This window comes from Mustela erminea, chromosome 9 (assembly GCF_009829155.1).
Source record: "Mustela erminea isolate mMusErm1 chromosome 9, mMusErm1.Pri, whole genome shotgun sequence".
NCBI classification, from domain to species: domain Eukaryota; kingdom Metazoa; phylum Chordata; class Mammalia; order Carnivora; family Mustelidae; genus Mustela; species Mustela erminea.
Window position 1 is genome coordinate 4,496,800 of NC_045622.1, and position 13,848 is coordinate 4,510,647.

Sequence of the window (13,848 nt, forward strand, 5' to 3'; positions counted from 1 at the left end):
AACCTCTAGGTCGGTTTACTGAATGGCTTGCCCACCCCATGACAGGCCCTGGGTGATCTGGGAGCGCCAAGTGCCCTCAAAGAACTCGCACGAGAGAGCCAAGCAACTGGGCCTAAATTCCAAAAATACAATCCAAATCCAAGGTCATCATTACGGTCCTCCCAAATACCACCTCCCCGTTGCTGACGGTGGCGCTTTCATGCGAGCTCTCGGGGTTCTCAAACCCACGGCCGCGGGCTGGGCCCCCTGGGAAGCGAGCTCTGAGAAGATCAGCAGGAAGAACGCTTATGAGGGGGTGACCTGGGATCAATACCCAAGGAAGAGCGCAGAAGGAGGTGGAGTGGGAAAGAGGGAGGAGCTGGACTGTGATGCAGGCTCCGGGGAGGCCTCCGGGGTCGCTCCACGGAGTTCCCCCTTCAGAGCTGGCCCAGCAGGATGGAAGGATGGAGCCTTCGGAGCCCCCTGCTCTGCAGCCACCGGAATAGGCCATGCCCGTGGCCACAGCAGCTGTCTTCAGTCCACGCAGTGCACGGGGTGGGGGGGGGTGGAGCCGACAGCGGAGGGAGCCTGTCAGCAGCATGGCTGGCATCGAGGGGAAGAAGCCCTCGGTTTCGAAAGGGGCATCTGGGCGCTTCATCGCAATGTCCACCACGCTCGCAGAGGCTCAAAACACTCCACACAGCCCAAGGAACACAGAGCTCGGAGGCAAACAGGCCAAGATTCTAATCTAATCTAAGTCCGTCATTCACTGCTGTCCCAGGCAAGTCACTCCGTTTCTCTGAATCTCTGATGAGACTATTTTACAAGTTCACAGACGCACATTAGGAAAACTTAAAACTCCTGACACTCGTTAATTCTCTTCCCCCAACCCTAGAAGTTTAGTGGGTTTGGTTTTGTTTTCTTAACTATGTTCTTTCTCTTCCAAGTGTTATGACTTCTTTTAAAATGACACTTGCTCATTCAGTCCATCAGGAGGCCCCTGGAACTCCCCCGCCAGCCAGGATCCTCCAAGGCACTGCAAAGACCACCGACCCCTCCGGGAGCAACCCAGTGGACGCCTCTGCCCGGGGCCGGCCTTCAGTGACAGAGAACACATGTGCAAACGGGTAAATGGAGAGGGTTACTTCTGACGGAGAGTGCCCTGATGAAAATAAAGGGAGGTGGGGGAGCTTGGTGGGGAGGGCTGCTGTCTGCGGACAGGCCTCAGAGCAGAAAGATGAAGGAAAAGCAAAGTAGCTGCTTCAGGGAAGCTCCATTTCAAACTAACCTTTTCCTCTCTCTTCCCCAAACCTCCTCTCCACCCTCCTCACCCTTCTCTTTCAGGAATCTGGTACCACCCTGAAAACATGACCAATGCAGCACATACACAATTCCTGTCGGAACCAACTAGACCTGGGGACACCTGGGCGGCTCAAGTCAGTTAAGCGTCTGCCCTTGGCTCAGGTCATGATCCCAGGATCCTGGGATCGAGCCCCACATCAGGCTCCGTGGTGGGCAAGGAGTCTGCTTCTCCCTCTCCCTCCTGCCTGTGTTCCCCTGCTTGTGCTCTCTCTCCCTGTCAAATAAATAAAATCTTTTTAAAAAAAGAAAAGAAAGAAACCAACCAGATCCTGTATTTCCCGATAAATCCCCAGGGGCCAGGCTTGCAGGTCTAAACACCTTAGCTGCTACAGCCTCCTTTGCCCCTGCAAAGTAATAAAGCTGTTGTTCCTCTCTATACCCAGACTCTGCCAGAGGTCAGAAAGGTCGGCTCTTTGATGTCCTTTAGACCACGGTGAGGCATGGCTCCTGCAGAACGGGTATGGGCATCTAATTAAACAAAATGTGCACAGCGCTCAGTGCGGTGCCCGGCATGTGGTAAGGGCTTGATGAGTCAACACATTATTACTACCACCATCATCATCAGTGTAGCTTCTAATGGTCTTTTCACCTACAGACCCTCACCTGGTCCACGCACCGTCGGTATCAAGCCAAATAAGGAGAGACTGGGGTTGGATGAAAGGGAAATACAGAGGGAGGGGCCAAAGGAACAGCTATGGACATTATTTGGTAATTTTTAAAATGTGGTTTTATGTTTTCTCTTAATCCAAAAGGGCCATATGGAATTTCTGTCGGAATGTCCTACTTCATGCATGTGGTTTACCGCACACCGCGCACATGCTGAATGAATCACTAAGTGCTCATTTGCCAAATACGTGCTCTCTGAGTGAATGAATGTGAGAGGTCAGGGAATGCATGAATGAACAGGAGCCCAAGGAGATCCCGTTGGGTTTTCAGATTTCTAGAACAGAATTCCTGGAAGATTTTATAACCCTGAAAGGCTGCATCCCCAAAAATGTTGAAAATATTTCCCATAAAGAGCACAAGAATGCTGAACAAGATACTCCCTATGATGAAAGGGAGCATCTGGACGTTTTGCTAAAAACCGTGGCTGAAGGTAACTGAAGGCATCAGGAGATGTGATTAACAATAGGAAGACTGGGAAAGAGCCGGTAAGCGGGAGCTGGAGAAAGGCGGGAACACTGATGATTTACAGTATTCAAAATACTCTGCTATCATTATCCTTCTCATCTTCGTAATCCAATAAAGTATTACCTTCATTTTATCAGCACCATTTTCTAACCAACTGAGCTAATCAGCCACTGGTTACCATCACTTCATAGATAAGAAGCTGAGTTCCCTAGAGGCTTATCCAAGAATGCACAAAATAATGACCACAGTTCGTGTCTGACTCCAAAACCTGTTTTTTTTTCCCCCAGAATGCAGGGAGTAAAAGAATCTAAACCAAGTCTTGCTCCTCAAAAAAATCAGCGTAGCAGCACAATGATGTAATTCATAATAGTTCAACACAATGTCTCCAACTCACTACTTGCATTTTCTTACATATTTACCCTAAAGTAAGAGGTTCGCATTAGTACCTATGATTTTAGAGATGGAAAACAGAGACGGAAGTTATTTCCCCAAAGTCAAATTAAAACAAAAATCAGAATGCAGCATTCATTGAATTGTAGTTTACACACACACACACACACAGGCATATTTCAACAAAACAAGACAGGCACATTAGCCAAATGATACAGAGAACTCTAATTAAAAACTTCTTTCAGACTCTACCCATCTTTTGTCTCCCCTTGCCGAAGAGACACTACTGGAGTGTGAGAAACTCAGAGACCACAAGCACCATGGAGCTCTCCGGGACCCCCATGAGGAAGAAATGTCCTGTTAATAAGCATCTGATCATCTAGGATATTCCACTCACCAGAATGTCCACACACCTACAGCAAGACGGTCATTACAATGCATCACGATGACTGTGAGGCACTGAAACCCTCAAGACAGGCTCTGGGATTTTCAAAGGCTGATGAACACAACAAGAATTGCATAGCCCTTAAGATATTTTATTGAATTTCATCTATTCACAAATTGCTACTGCAGATGTTAACAGTTTGCTTAGAATGTTTGGTTGACCAAAAATAATTTTTCACCTTTTCAGGTAAGAAAATGTCTGCTGGTAAAAGAAAAAGAGAGAGAGAGACGGAGAGAGGGATGGATGGAGGGAAAAAATACGGTTTCTCCAGTGTAACAGGAGATGTATTGGTGGCCACCATTACTCTATATTCTACAGGCTCTCTTACTCACGTACCAAGTCCGAGTAGACGGAAACCTTACTGTGTAGCAACTAGGAGCCCATCAATAATGCAATGAATGATGTAACTGAATGTTCTTCTGTGTTTCAAGGATTAATTCTAATACTGAAAACATCATGTAAATTCTAATCAAGCAATTAGAACTGAGCTTCTCAATCACTAACTTGATACGAGTTCCTGATTCTGAGGGATTTTTTTTGGAGGGAGAGGAGGAGACCTGGGGGCCAATCAACTATTCTAACAGAATCACTTCACTAGGGAAAGAATAAGACCCAGATATAAATTAAATAAGCTTGATATCAGATGGCTAGAAATGCCTTTCCCCATTTGGCATTCACTCTCATTATTTCCCAAGACAAAACAAATAAACAAACAAACCAAAAACCTCCACTTTAATGACTGCCCCCAAACGCCTCAAACTTAATCTGAGATATAGGCCTTCTAATATACAATGCATACCTTCACCATTTCATACCTCTCCAAGTCATACTCACCACCCACTTTAAGCTACAAATTCATTATCCCTAACCTTAGCTGGGCCTTCAAAAAATACCCAATAATATCTCTACCAGATCCTGGTCAGTTTTCTTCTCCATTCCTTCTATCAACAATTTCTAGCTTTATCAATTTCCCGAGGACTCTATCTCTCCAGGGCCGAAAGAGAGAGAGAGAGAGAGAGAGATGTATTTATTTTAGAGACAGAAAGAGAGAAAACATAAACATGGGGAGGGACACGAGGAGAAGGAGCGATGCTGAGATCATGACCTGGAAATCAAGAGTCTGACACTTAACCAACTGAGACACCCAGGGGCCCCCTGTGCCATTATTTGCCTATAGTAGTTACTGTACGGGGATCGGCTGGTTGTGAAGATTTTTATTTAATAGAATCTATGAGAATACAGGATTTCTTATCCATTGAAATAATAATAAATAAAATAGCACAGTGGAGATACTATCTCTGTATCTTATAGAGATCCACATCTCTAACAGAAAATACGCAAACACCTATAAGTGAGAGCACATATGCTCCACCAAACAGTTCCTGTGCGTTTAGGAATTTAAGATAATTTAACATAATCATACTCACTGGCATAACTCACTAGTGTAAAATCTATAGATTATTATGAAGCTACAATAAAACACACAATACAGGAGGGCTCTGAAAATATTAAAGCACTCTAAAATATGTGATACCTATAGCTACCCGTTTTTAAAATTCAATTAGCCAACATGGAGTACATCATTAGCTTTTTATACCATATTTACTCTTCTCTGTGACTAAACAAAAATTACAAACAGAACATTTAAAAATCAGCTAAAATATGGCAGCGCAAGGGGCGCCTGGGTGGCTCAGTCGGTTAAGCGTCTGCCTTCGGCTCAGGTCATGATCCCAGGGTCCTGGGATCGAGTCCCACATTGGGTTCCCTGCTCATCGAGGAGCCTGCTTCTCCCTCTCCCTCTGCCCCTCCCCTGTGTATACTCTCTCTCTGTCAAATGAATAAATAAAATCTTAAAAAATAATAATAAAATAAAATAAAATACAGCAGCACAAAATCATGGTAACCTACAAAGCATTACTGGATACACCACAAAGTCTGTAAGGATTTATTCAACAATTATTCATTCTGCGAACATTTATTGAGTGTCTTTATAAATCAGAATTTCTGCTAGGCAGGAACATATATAGATCTCTGTCTCAAAGAGGCAGAATAAACCAGAATCCCATTATAACACTGTAAGTCCTATTACAGAGATGTGAGCAGTAACTTAGCGCTCCAGAGGGAAAATACTGCAGTGACAAGAAACAAAATGGGTGTGCCTCTATCTGTGGTTGTGTGTGCATGAGACTAATTAGAAAAACCGTTCTCTCCCAACATTACATTGGAGGGTTCATGCATGAAGAAGCAACGGGCATAAAGCAACAAGAAATGAAAGCATGTTTTAGAACATTTTTATTTCCTCCACAGGACACAGCCGACTCACACATAACAAACATAGTGCCATGAAAGGAAAAGCAGTCAAGGTGACTTCAAGGACTTACAATTAAAATAACATCAGGACTTCCACACAGACAGCCTCCTCTCATGACAGATTGGTTCTAGAGTTCTCTGCAAATGCAAATTTCTTGAAATGTTGGATCACCATGTGTTTGGAGAGTTCAACTGAACTCCTACCCAATTTAGTCCCTGAATGAGAGAGGAAGACTAATCGGCTACAGATGTAGAAATTAGCAACCATTATTGTAGCTTCCATGTTTTGGTAGGGTTGGAAGGGTGGTTCTTTATGTCTGCTATCTGAATCGCTTCTTTTCTAGGAAAAAAATTTTTTTCTGACTTCCAGATCTGTTTCTTTCTCCTATCACCTTTAAAAAAGAAAATGTACGGGGGTACAAACAAGTCATTGCTCCAAAAGGAACCAGTAGATGGAACGTTTAAGTAATGCCATGTCAGTCTCACTCTGAAAACCAGATGCTGAGTGTAACCTCAAGTGGACCCTTGGAACAACCCTTCCCCTCCCTTCCCCTCCCTTCTCCTCTACCGTCCCCAGCAGTGTTGAATAGCTGTTTCCGTATCCTGAAACCAGAGAACACAGGCCACTGACAGCAGTGACACGTGACCTACTGAACAGGAACCTGAGGTAGCTAACAAAGCATCCTTGGGAAGAACAAGGAGAGAGTCACAAATAATCGATACCACAAACAGCGAAACTTCCGAGACTTTCTACCACACGACCAACAAGATTATTTTGAACACAAATGATACAACATGAGAGGTGGCTCCAAGTGACCACCTGTATTCTGTTCCTCTTAGAACAGTAATTGCCTGGGACATATTCATCCCAAAGGAGTCATTTCCAGATTCATTCCTTCCAAAAACAAAACAAAACAAAACAAAAATACCAACTCAGTCTGAAGAGCTCACCAAACCCAGATTGATGACCCCAAAGGTAGAGAATTCAGTCTCCTTTTGGCACAACTTTGGTGTGTCTAAATCACCTGGAGTATGGTTTAAAACTGAAAGTTCCAGGCCCTCCCTAGAGCTACAAACCAGTCCTCCTGAAGGAAAGGCCCAGGAATCTGCATTTTCATACCTTTCTTCAGGGATTCCTTATGTTCACAGAGGTTTGACAACCACTAGCTTCAAGGAAGTGTGGTTTAATAAGCCTCAAATAAAGCCTGTACAGAAAGTGACTTCTCACTGTTCTATTTATAGGAATGTTCACTGTTTCTCAATTCCCCACCACAGCCCAACAAATTTCCAGGCTTCGGAGATATTTCCAGCTCCCCTACTTCCTAAGTCACTCTCGTCTGTCTGGGTCTTCAGATCCTGTCCCAAAGCAACATTTGAGGAATAAGATTATGTCATTCCATCCCCTAAGAGTGCATTTTTGGCAACAGTAGCCCACTTGCTGACAAACATTTTTCTTTCATTGGGGAGAGAACTGTACAAAAAGTCTGAGCAGAAAATATAAGGAAAGTGCAGGAGAGTCATCACATTTACCTAACTTCCTAAAATACGAAAGGGCCACTCAACAAGTTCCAGGAGGAAATTCTTCCATCTGCTCTCTGTGAACACGACTGTATTCTGAAGTTTTGCTTTACATGGTAGGTGTAGGTAAAATTCCAACAGGTTTCCATACTTGAAAGTATCTGAGCACAAAATCAAGATATTTTGTTTTGGTGGAACCAAATATAACACAAGAAACATCAAACACAATAGAAATAAAGTAATTGGACAAGTAAACAAAGAGCTTCCATTCATTTGTTCTAGCATCTTACGGAACAGTCATCGGGTACTGGGCACTGTGCTAAATATGGGATAAACATAAGAGCAATGAGGTAGGAGAATTCAGAAAGAGGAACTTTAAATTTTGAGCTAACGCTCCAGCTCATGCATCAAAGAAGGTCTTGCGAGAAACTCAGTCACCGGAGAGCCCTCACAAATATTCTCTTGCTTACGTCCCCTAATTTTTTTTCTTCCGAGATAGGTCTGAAATTCCAAAAGAGATCATTCTATCCTCTTGCTCACTCACAGCCAATGTCGTGTACACCTAGAGACAATGCATTTATTTTACTATCATACTCAAAGAAATATGGTTTTTTTTTCAATTTTTACCTTCAGCTCCATATGATACAGGGAACGAGACAAAATAAAGGAGAATGGCTAGAGGGATGATGACGTAGAGGGAAACACGTGAGAGTACTCTCCCCACACATCCCCCAGTATTTCAAGGTAGATAAATTACATACTAAGAAGGGATATATATTCACTTATCACCTCTGCCTACAAACTAATAATCGCCAACGATGGCATTTTTCGTTGTCAAAATTCGTCTTCAGAATAAAGGCTTAACAACTGAGCCAGCAGCCAAACAAGAATTGAGCACTGTCCACCAAACACCAATGTCATTCCCGGGGTAACTGCCACACCTCACAGTTGCCTAAATCCCTGAACACACATATGAACTAGTTTGAATGCAATGGATGGGGAACCCTTGAAATTCTCAGCAAATAAAATAAGCAGTTTCTCTGTCACCTCCTTATTTTCTCTGTAATATTGGAGTGGTTTATTGTGAAATACCCCCATTCCACCAAATATCTATGTCTTTGTATTTTTAGAGAATTTACAGGAGTGGTTTTCATTTTGCCACATAAGCATTCATCAGTTTGCTGGAAAAATCTGGATCCGCAATGATTACAGATGCTTGTGCGCACACAGGAGTGCTAGCCAGGGAACCGAAATGGGACTCCAGTTTTAATTTTTTTAATGGGTTGGCTGCGCAATGCCAACACTATAAAATCCTCCTTATCACTTTTTTTTTTTAAAGTATATGACACCAGGTAACCCACAAACTCTTTCCATAAGGTTACTACCAGGTAAATTATAGAAAAATAAGGAGAAACAGAAGAACAACAAGAACAAGGACAAGGACAAGAAGAAGAATGAATGAACAGAAGAAGGAAAATTTTTAGATCATTTGGAGACATTCAACTTCGACTGAAATTAATAGACCTTGGTCTGAAACTAACATTTGACTAGTTGAGGGCATCTCACAAAGAACAGTGCTCCTCTTTCACAACAAATGTACAAGGTAATTATTATCCATATACCACAGAACATGAAGCTAAGGCTCTAAGAAGGTAGGAGTTGCCTTTGCAGGGTCTCACACTTAGTCAGGGGCACATCAGAGAGTTATTCAAACCCACAGCTATCAAATTCCCAGTCCTTCAGCTCTGCCACACTGTTTGCCAATGACCAGGGAGGAGGTCTGGAAGAGCCCTAGATGGCCGTTAAGTTCTGATGTCAGATCGCAGTATTTAATTTCTACAAATATGAAAACATAGAGCTACTAGAATAGTTCTTGTCTGACTTTTTAATTCTAATGAATGTGTTGCTCAGAACTTTATCAGCCAAATTGAGCCCCTAATTGTTAAAAATTTCAATAAGGTATGTAAATTGATGAAACATCCTAGCTCCCAAATATACTTCAGTTTTCATTATTTACATGTTAGTAACGCAGTTACATTCTAAGGGGTTTTTTTTGTTTTTTGTTTTTTGTGGTTTTTTTGAAGGGTTTATCCAGGTCAGAGAATTCACTTTATTTAGTATCAGGGGAAGCTAAATATGTAATTTTTTTTATGTCCTTTTCCTAAGCATGTATCAACATCATTTCCTTTCCACAAATAATGAAACAATGTCTGGCTTTTTTGCTACTTGGACCCAGGCTTCCCTTCCATTTTCTTTCCACACTGTTCTCTCAGTTTCCTGGATTATTCTCCATCAGTGGTTTTTTCCCCCCTTCCGTGCCACCCTTCCAGTCTTGTGAGTTTTCTTCCTGTCATTCTCCTCCCGTGGCCTCTGGAGTTTTCAGAGCCACCTGCAAGGCTGAACAACCCATAGCTCCCTGACGAGCAAACTAGGGAAGCCGTGATCTTAAATTGAGCTCCTGGAATATCTTCACTGATAGACTCACATTAGCAAACCCCAAACCAATAAGTAACAGGGGTCTGAGTGATAGGGTTCTCAGCAACTCCCATTTATAAGAACAAAATAGAAATAAATGAGTTACTAAATTCCCCCTTGATGTAAAATCCCCAGCTGTTTCTCCATATGTGTTCCCAAGTAAATGATTTCAAAATAAATAATGTAATAAGCGATTTATGTATCTTCAGCCAGGTCGTTAGGGTTTATTTTTATTGTTATGGCTGTGCCCCAGAGATTCAGAGGGAACAAAATTATCCAAAATGAATGATAAATGAACTTCCCCCCAGACAGCTCCAAGACCATCGGAGTTCTTCCATTTTCCTTCAATACAGTTTCCTTAAAATAAAGGCTATAATTAAAGAAGTTCCATGAGGTCGAAGACTGGGAATGTTTTGTTTGGAATTTGTATTACCAGAGCTTTGCACAATATTTACACTCAGAAGAGCCACAAATATTTTGTAATAATTGCATGGAATTAATAGAACCTTGATGTCCCTACTTAGGAAAGTAATATATTCTGTGAGAAGCTTTAAAATTGATAGGTGCAGGCTTTTCTTTTATATGCCCTTATAACAGTTTATCAAAAGCTTGAAAAACATGTCTTCACAGAATGCAAGAGTAGGGAAGGATCGTAATTATAACACCTTATGGACAAGAAGGCTTCTAAAACGTGAAAGTCAGGTGCACAGAGGTATGAAAGTAGCTAGCCATCCAAGGCACACGGAATGAGAGGACCAGGTCTCCCAAATTCTGGAATTTTTTCAGTTTCATCAATTCATTTTACTTTTATCATTAAAATGGTGGAAAGTACTACAATATTTATACCCAATACATCTGAAAATGACTGTCAAAAACGTCATAAACCTGAGTTAGGATTTTCCAATGATCAAACGACTAGCTTAACTGCTTGGCAATATCCTCATGTTTATTAAATTTCCTCCTTCCAGATTATTCTGAACAAAGGACCAATCTCCAGTGACTGACACAACCTTCCACGATGAGGCCACTAAGAAGGCAGGAACTTGCCCAGCAAGGACAGTAGCACCCGAAGCATACTGTGACAGAATGTAGAAAGATTCCCAACACTCAAAACAGCCCGAAATTCCCACCTCTGAATTGCAGCTATTTTTTTGTTGCTGAATTATAACTATTCTTTATGAAATTACTTCTTTAAAAAAATAGCCATTCGGCTCTAATGAAAGAGAATGGAGAAGACATCATTTGTTTCCCTGAGTGCTTCCAGAGAAGTTCAGAACGCTGACCACGTAGGAAAATGATTCTACTGAAACTTCTTGAAGCAGTGTTCTAGATCGCCAAATAAAAACACAGGGGTGGAGATCCCAGAAATAAGCCACTGCTCTGAAATAGAACCTTGCCGTCATCTTTGTGTTACCAAGTCCATAGGTGATATAGTTAACCAATGCAAAATTTCTTAGCCACACCTTCTAAGACTGAAAAGATTTACACTCTATTTACCTGTATGTTATAGCGTTCTAGCTACGGCCTCTGATCCTTATGTTACCATAACCGTTATGTGGGAACAGGCTTTTTATCCATCAAAAAGCTAGCGTCATTCAAATTTGACTTGTAAAGGTAAAAGCCAGAAACTATTTCCTCCTTCTTACTCTGACAGCAAATACTGGGATTCAGTTTAGTCTATCCACCTCTCACATAAGTTGTTGAAAAGAATCTCCAATTACACGGGTACTACCAGAGGTACATGCCATGGAGATCTGTAAATTCTGATTTGCAGGCAAAAGGAAAACTCAGAGATTATAAAAACAACCTCCCCAAACTCCTCATTATCTTTAGTGAAATCACAGTATCAGATACGAATCTGTTGTACTGACGAATTACTACATTGCACAAATGTTGCTTTAGATACTAACACAAAACCACAGACATGCAGGATGACTGTCCTGCTTTCCTAAAGGCATATAATTTCAACAGCTGGCCACATCCAATAGTTCCTAAGATCATCTTTCTTGGGAAATATTTGCAGTAAAGAAGAGCGAAGAGTAGGGAAGAGTAGGGAATCCGATCCCAGTTTTGTTACTAGGTTATCAGTGAAAGAGGTGGAAAAAGATACATTGAAGAGAAAATGCACAAGTAAATAAGATGACTGAGAGTAGATTCACTGCTAAAAGAAAGAAAAGGTCATTCTTCACTAATGCAAGAGCCATGGAGATATTCGTAGGACTGCCTGGTACTAATACCCTGTCCCTGCCGACCCCAAACCCCTTGTTTCTCAGGTCCCTCCTACCCTCGACTGCAAGAGCGCTTTGAAAAGTGAGACTCCAGAGAAGTCAAACAAGATCAATGTTCCCATTCACTTTTGGTAACTGGGAGAAAGTAAGAAGAGTCCCAGCGGCGCATAGGTAGAAGCTCTGTCAGGAACTGAAGCCCTTGGACCCCAGACCGGCATGAGAATAAAAGGTGAATGAAGCTTAGACAGTCCGTCTCCTTAAGATTCTGTCTGCAGTGCAGTGGATTCCTTCCAAACAGTGCCCATCGGTCCCAGAAAGACCAAAACGGAGGTCTGGCATCCCTGAATTGGTAAAAGTCAAGGGCAGCCCAATAACCCAGGCAGGGAAGAGGCAGAAGCGCTCCGGAAAAATGTCTAGAACGCGGGGGAGCCGGGAGTACACCTCAAACTGCTGCTACAGACACCCCGAATGAACACAAGTTTAGGGAGGGCTGGGGAGACAGCGATTCATTGAACAGATAGTTATAAAGGGTCTAACAGAAGGTAGCCACGACAAAATGAGAGGGGGGGCACTGAAAGGCCCAGGGCAAAGGAAGTGAAGGAGGAGGTAGGGGGGCAAGAAACACCAGACGGGTTTAGCAAAGCAGGCACCGGGTTTGCCCAGAGAAGAAAGTTGAGCCAGTAAATGCTCGGGGGGGGGGGGGCGGGGGGGAGAAAAGACAGTGGGGTGGGGAGAAAACAAGAGACCAGAGGTTTCATCATCCGAAAGCAACTCAAAAAAAAAAAAAAAAAGTATCTGACAGCCAGTTCCTGAAGATTCTTGAGAAAGGGGATGCGACACAGAAGGCAGAGAGCCTGTGGAATGCGGAGATGTCAGAGAAGGTCACACGAAGACCAAGAGAGTGTGGGAAAAAAGAGCGGAAGAGTTTCCTGGAAGGGGTAGGGGCTCCTTTGGGATCCTGCAGAACAGAGATGAAAGACCTAGAAAGGGCAAGTACAGAACACAGTGCCTGGGAAAGTTTGGGGGAAAGAGAACAGGTGGGTGTGGAGGAGCTCCGGGGACGCCGGGGTGACCCACACCAAGCCCGGCGCACGGCTTTTTAGGGGTGGGCGTCCAGGGCCCCCAGTGAGGACCCCCCGGCAGAGTGATTCTCCCCTCCCGCGCCCGCCGCGCTCTCACGCCCCCCTCCGGCCGGGCGCAGGGGTCCGGGGCGGCCGGGGGTCCGCCGGGCACCGAGGCCCGGGGCGCGGCCGGCTCGCCCCCCAGCGGCCGGGCTCGGCGCGCACGCCCCCGCGCTCCCCGCGCCAACTTTCCCGACCCCGGGGCTCCGGCCCCCAGCTCACCGAGGGCGCCGTGAGGCGGCTGATGCTCTCGCCCAGCGAGTCCAGGTTGACCCGCCTCCGGCGCTGCGCCCTCCTGGCCCCGGCCGTGGCGGCGGCGGCGGCAGCGGCAGCGGCGGCGGCGGAGGCGGCGGCGGCCGGGGCCGGGGCGACGGCGGCGGCCGCGCGAGGCTCGGGCGGCCCGGGCGGGCTGCGGCTGCCGTTCCAGCAGAGCCTGGACAGGGGGCACTCCCCGTCGTCCTCGGGGCTGGTCTCCAGGTAGTCGGAGCCCAGCGAGCTGAAGGACTCGGACGAGATCTTCCTCCGAGACATGCTGCGGGCGGCTCTGCGGCGGCCGAGGCGGCGGCGGGGGCGCGGGCGGCGGCGGCGGCGGCAGGGGGACCGGCGGGCGGCGGCGTTAGGCGCGTCGGGGCCGCGGGGCTGTGCGGTGGCGCCCGGCCGGGAGGGAGTCCCCGGAGCCGCGGAGCCCGCAGAGGCGGCTGCTCATGGCGGGAACTTGGGGCCCGGGCGCGGCGGCGGGTGGCGGGCGGCGGGCTGGGCTAGGGGCCGCCGCCGCCTCCGCTGCTGCTCGCGCGGCGCCGCCTCTGCGCTCGCCTGGGCGCGGGGCAGTGCGCCGCGCTCCGGTCGCGGGGAGGCTGCGAGCGTGCGACCGCGGGCGGCCGGGCGGCGG

At 45.5% G+C, this 13,848-nt stretch overlaps 1 protein-coding gene across 2 annotated transcripts in view; it reads right to left on the bottom strand.

Annotated features, from left to right (window-relative positions):
* GUCY1A2 (guanylate cyclase 1 soluble subunit alpha 2) overlaps positions 1–13,564 on the bottom strand; it is a 344,066-nt gene extending 330,502 nt beyond the window's left edge. Inside the window, exon 1 of one of the 2 annotated variants that reach the window (XM_032359443.1) lies at positions 13,182–13,564. In XM_032359443.1, the coding sequence (XP_032215334.1) occupies positions 13,182–13,490 (309 nt within the window). In that variant the 5' untranslated portion in view covers positions 13,491–13,564. The remainder of the gene's footprint in view (positions 1–13,181) is intronic. The other variant, XM_032359442.1, reaches the window with a different exon arrangement.
* Positions 13,565–13,848: the final 284 nt, after the last annotated feature.